The sequence below is a fragment of the Alligator sinensis genome, unplaced genomic scaffold (assembly GCF_000455745.1).
Source record: "Alligator sinensis unplaced genomic scaffold, ASM45574v1 scaffold1076_1, whole genome shotgun sequence".
NCBI lineage: Eukaryota > Metazoa > Chordata > Crocodylia > Alligatoridae > Alligator > Alligator sinensis.
The window spans coordinates 40,287-45,822 of record NW_005842909.1 but is presented as its reverse complement, the minus strand read 5'-3'; the positions used below and the strand labels follow the sequence as shown (position 1 = coordinate 45,822).

The 5,536-nt window shown below is 41.3% G+C and overlaps 1 protein-coding gene across 5 annotated transcripts in view; it reads left to right on the top strand.

The window, feature by feature from the left end:
- CEP290 (centrosomal protein 290) overlaps nt 1-5,536 on the top strand; it is a 102,737-nt gene that overhangs the window by 60,691 nt on the left and 36,510 nt on the right. For all 5 annotated transcript variants that reach the window (XM_014525895.2, XM_014525894.2, XM_014525893.2 and 2 more), the window contains 3 exons: nt 885-992; nt 1,538-1,737; nt 2,227-2,440. In XM_014525895.2, the coding sequence (XP_014381381.1) occupies nt 885-992; nt 1,538-1,737; nt 2,227-2,440 (522 nt within the window). The remainder of the gene's footprint in view (nt 1-884; nt 993-1,537; nt 1,738-2,226; nt 2,441-5,536) is intronic.

The following is a 5,536-nucleotide window of genomic DNA, read 5'->3' as shown; positions in this document are numbered from 1 at the left end:
CCGCCTGTGGCGCTGTGAAAGGTCCGCTTTTCCCCTGTGCTCAGCACCAGCTCCTTCCCTTCTGGTGAGCAGGGGTTCAGGGTTGCACACTGCCCCCCGCCTGTATCACGGGGCAGTGGGGCGCTGGGAGTGAGCGGGTACAGGAGCAAGGCTCACACCCGTGTCCCAGGGCCAGTACCAGCAGGGCCCAGGGCAGGGCGGCAGGGGTACAGGGTCCCAGCTGGCAGAGGTTCTATGGAGCTGGGCCAGCTCAACCCTCTCCCTGCTAGTGCAGTCCACCTCAGCTCCACAGACCCGTGCGAGCCTGCGCCCTGCTCTGGGCCCCATCAGTGCTGGCCCTGGGACATTGGTCCCAAGACATTGGGACATTGGTCCTAAGATGGTGACCAGGGGGCGGGGCATCTGTCAGGGGGCAGGGCTACCCATGTGGCCCTCAACAGCTTGACACAACTTGGTAAGTGGCCCTCCGCCCAAAATAATTTCCCGCCCCTGGTTTTTGTAGATAAGGAAGAAGCGATTCCTCAGTAATCCTGTTAAGTATTCCTTGGATTGCCAGCCTGGATGAAGAGTGGTACCAGTCTTGGTAGCTTAGGAGTGTGCAAGAACACGTGTGCGTGTGCATGTGCATGTGCACACACACATACATACATATGTGCATGCAAGTATGCATGCACGTGCATACACACGCACACAATTTCTAAACTCTGTTTTGTCTGGCAATTTGCAAGTTAAAGGAAAATTGTCCCTTTTCTCAGTGCTTTCAGAAGGAACTAGAAAACTGTGATATTTCTAAACAGTCAGGAGGTTAACAAGGAAAGCACAGAAGTCCTATAGATTCCTTGGCGATTATGAAATTAGATTATATGTTCATTTTGTCCTTGTAGGAGGAAGCAGAAATTGCAAAGAAACATGAAGACGACCTCAGGGTCCTACATCAAAAGCTAGACTTGTATGCTGACAATTCACTTAATAAATTTAAAGAAACTGCACTGGTAAGTTTTGAAAGGAAAGCAGTGTTTTAGAGCTATTTGCCCTCTTTCTCTGCAAATGAAAAAATATTAACCCACCATAACAAAAGCAGTTTTTCAGTTCACAATAAAAATGTGGAGCTGTCAATACAGCATTACTGAAAGAGAAAGAGTATTGTCATTGAGCAAACTTGGTGTGCAATGTACTAATGCATAATTCAGCTGGTGCTAGTCCTAAAGTAAGAAGTCTTTCATTTTTTCTGTTCTTTTTTTCAGTCTTCTCTGTTATACTACAATATTATCTTTTGGTACTGATTTCTGATACGTTGACTGTCAACCTTTAACCAGTTTTACAACTATTCCTTAGGTATAAAGAGACCTTTTGAAAATACTCAGGGTAGCTAATCTTTAAGCCCTTTATTATGAGTCATTTCATTAGCTGTGAAATATGGGTTAAATATTGCTGCTTGATTATATTTAGATTCAAATTTGAATAAAGAAATTATAGTAATCGTTCCTTGTATAAGGCATATGATAGTAATCATGGCTATTGTTTTTTTGTTTTATAGGAGTTGATGAAGAAGCCTTCTTTATCAGTTTCCACAAACAAACATTTCATTCGTCTGGCTGAAATGGAGCAAACAGTAGTAGAGCAAGACAACTCTCTTGCTTCACTTTTAGGAAAATTAAAGAAAACTGTATCTGATTTAGAGAAACAAAAGCAAATTACTTTAATGAAAACCAAAGAGTTTGAAAATTTTAGGGCTCAGTAAGTCTTTAGATTATTACAATTCAAATAATAATTGGATTAGCCAAATTAGATGGAAGTTTTAAGTGAATTGAGATAATTTATTGAATTAAACATATTTTAGCAAAATATTGTTGTAGTGAAGTTTATTAACAGACTAGTGAATTCAGGATTTGATCGAAGAAACTAACCCAAAAACTTTATTAAGCAAAGGTTGTAATTTTAAAATATGTTTCTTTTGGGCTTGATGCACAAAAGAACTTAGGTTGTGCAACCAATCACTGTTTTGATACTCATTCAATAATGCAATTTTCTGTTTTTTATTGTATGATAGCAGGTACAGTTAATTTTTGTGACTTTCCAATGTACATGTGTTTTTTTCTTTTGTTTATTATATAAGAAATACTTCCTGTAATAACAAAAAAGTAATGTTTCTGTCTTTCTAGTCTACTTTGAGCTTCTTAATTTAAATCTTCCATGACATAACTATTTATTATTTTGCTATGCAAGACTGGAAGAAAAGCATGCAGCTGAAGTGAAACAGTTGAAAGATGAAGCAAATGAATTGAGAAACCTGTTATCTCAAATAGAAAAGGAATTACTGAATGTAAAAACTGAATTAGAAGCTCAGAAAGAAGCAAATAATAGGGCACCAACAACTACAATGAAAAACCTAGTAGAACGGTTGAAGAACCAGTTAACTTTAAAAGAGAAGCAGCAGAGAGTAAGTCATCAATACTTATTTTCACATTTTTTTAAGCAATGAAATTATTTAAATACCTTAAATATGCCTAAATTACATCTTAAGTTCTACAAAAGTCCTATCTTCAAATAGATATTTATTGGATTTTGATATTTATTGAATGCATCTGCTCTTTCTGTGTTGCTATTCACAGTTTTATCATTTCCATCTAATAAAATTATGCTAGAATTCTTCTTTTTCCTAATATATAATCAAATTCTTATTTTCCTTATTTTTCCTATTGACTGTTCTTTGTGCCCTTTTTACTTCCATATTAATCTTCTACAGTTCTTAATTTGATATATGTTCACTACCACTTGCTTGTGCTTTCCTTTGTTACATATGATATGTATATATATTTGAAATATATATAATAGACTTATATATATATATAGGCTGCATTGATTTACAAAGAAAAATGCAAAGCAAACTGCTGGTTTAGATGGGAAGCAAAGGCATCTACTAATATATGAATTAGTAGATGCCTTCATTTCCCATCTAAGCTAGCAATTTGCTTTGCTTTTTTTTTTTCTGAAATCCATGCAGCCTTCCTGCTCACTATTGAGAGTGTTGCTGTGTGGTCATCTGATAGAATGTTTTTAAACAGTTTTCAAATTATGCCATTTTTTATTTTTAAACCTTCCTTGTAATTGATTTGGTTCTTAATTGTTTTCAGGTTGGGGAAAGTGCTTCTTTTAATTCAAAACGGGTGCATTTTTGAGTGTCTGCTCATGCACATATACTCTTGGCAGCTTTATATATACTCATTTTGATTTTATTCTGTTTTTACATAGAGTATGTGAGCAAATTATAATCCCTTGTGCTTTAGTTTATGTAATAGCCACCACTAATTTATAATGCTAATTTATAATTTAGAAGGCTGAGGGGGGATCTAGTGGCCTGTTTCAAACTAGTCAGGGGGGACCAGCAGGCATTGGGGGAGTCCCTGTTCCCCCAAGCACTACCAGGAGTGACTAGAAATAACGGTCACAAGCTGGCAGAGGGTAGATTTAGACTAGACATCAGGAGGCACTACTTTACAGTCAGGGCAGCTAGGATCTGAAACCAACTTCCAAGAGAAGTGGTGCTGGCTCTTACCCTGGGGGTCTTTAAGAGGAGGCTAGATGAACACCTTGCTGGGGTCGTTTGACCCCAGTGCTCTTTCCTGCCATGGCAGGGGGTCGGACTTGATGATCTGTCAAGGTCCCTTCCGACCCTACAAACTATGAAACTATGAATGCAATGATTAATTCATTTCTATCAAGATAAAGTTTTATGGAGAATTGTCTTTTTCAGAACATAATATTTTTATAGATTTCATAGATGTTAGGCCTGGAAGGGACCTCGAAGATCATCAAGTCCAGCCCCCTGCCCCAGGAGCAGGAAGTCAGCTAGGGTCAAAGGACCCCAGCAAGATAAGCATCCAAGCATTTCTTGAATAAGTCCAGAGTAGGTGCCTGCACCACATCTGGAAGGAGTCTATTCCAGGTCTTGGGGGCTCAGACAGTAAAGAATTTTTTTTCTTACGTCCAGCCTAAAATGGTCTTGTAGGAGTTTATGACCTTTGGTCCTTGTTTTTCCTTGGGGCACCCTGGTAAACAGATGCTCTCCCAGATCCTGATGAACACCCCTTGTGTACTTATAGGCAGCCACCAGGTCCCCCCAAGTCTGTGCTTTTCCAGACTGAAGAGTCCCATGGCTCTCAGCCTCTCTTCATAAGGCCTATTCTCTTGCCCCCTGATGATGTGCGTGACTCTCCTCTGGACTCTCTCAAGCTTCTCGACATCCTTCTTGAATTGCAGAGCCCAGAATTGGATGCAATACTCCAGCTGCGGCCTCACCAAGACTGAGTATAGCGGGAAGATGACATCCTGAGATTTACTTGAGAAGCATCTATAGATGCAAGCCAGGGTTTTGTTTGCTTTACCAGCTGCGACATCACATTGGTGGCTCATGTTCATTTTGTGGTCAATCATGACCCCCAAGTCTCTTTCAGCAGTGGTGCTAGCAAGCATAGCACTGCCAAGCCTATAAGTATGCAGTGGGTTTTTTTTTTCCCCCGAGGTGGAATACCTTGCATTTATAAGTATTGAACGTCATCAGGTTTGTGTCCACCCACTTACTAAGCTTATCCAAGTCAGCCTGCATCACTAGCCTGTCCTCAGGTGTGGACACTATGCCCCAAAGTCTAGTGTCATCCGCGAACTTAGCTAGTGCGTTCTGATACCAATGTCCACTTCGTTGATAAAGATGTTGAAAAGAACCAGTCCAAGGACAGAACCTTGGGGGACGCCGCTGTCACGGCGCGCCATAGTGACTCGCTGCCATCGACCACTACTCTGGGTCCAACCTCGGAGCCAATTTCCCAGCCATTGGACTGTGGTGTAGCCAAGGCCACAGTTGGCGAATTTTTCCATGAGGAGGTCATGGGGACACCATAGTTTCATAGTTTCTAGGGTCGGAAGGGACCTGGGCAGATCATAGGCTTTTTTAAAGTCCAGGTATATGACATCAATCTCCTCTCCCTTGTCCAGGTGATACATCACCTGGTCATAGAAGGAGATGAGATTGGTCAGGCAAGACCTACCCATGACAAACCCGTGCTGGCTATCCCTCAGGATGTTGCCGTCAGCCAGTTTGTCCAGAAGGGTCTTCTTGATCATTTTCTTGAGAATCTTACCAGGGATTGAGGTCAAGCTGTTTGGCCTGTAATTCCTGGGATCTACTTTCCGCCCTTTCTTGAAGATGGGTACCACATTGGCCTTCTTCCAGTCTTCAGGTACTTTTACCTGAGCGCCACGAATTTTTGAATATTTTTGCCAATGGTTGGGCTATGACACCTGCCAGCTCCTTGAGTACCCTAGGTTGTAATCTGTCAGGACCAGCTGACTTGAAAGTGCCCAGCCTCTCAAGGTAATCCTTTACTAGATCAATACCAGTGCTGGGTATAAATACAGCCTCACCCTGGCTGTCCCTCATCTTGCTGGGCAGGGCGGTCCCATTGGACTGATGAAAGACTGACACGAAGTACCCATTAAGCAGGTTGGCCTTTTCCTGGGTTTTGGTTATCAGCAGTCC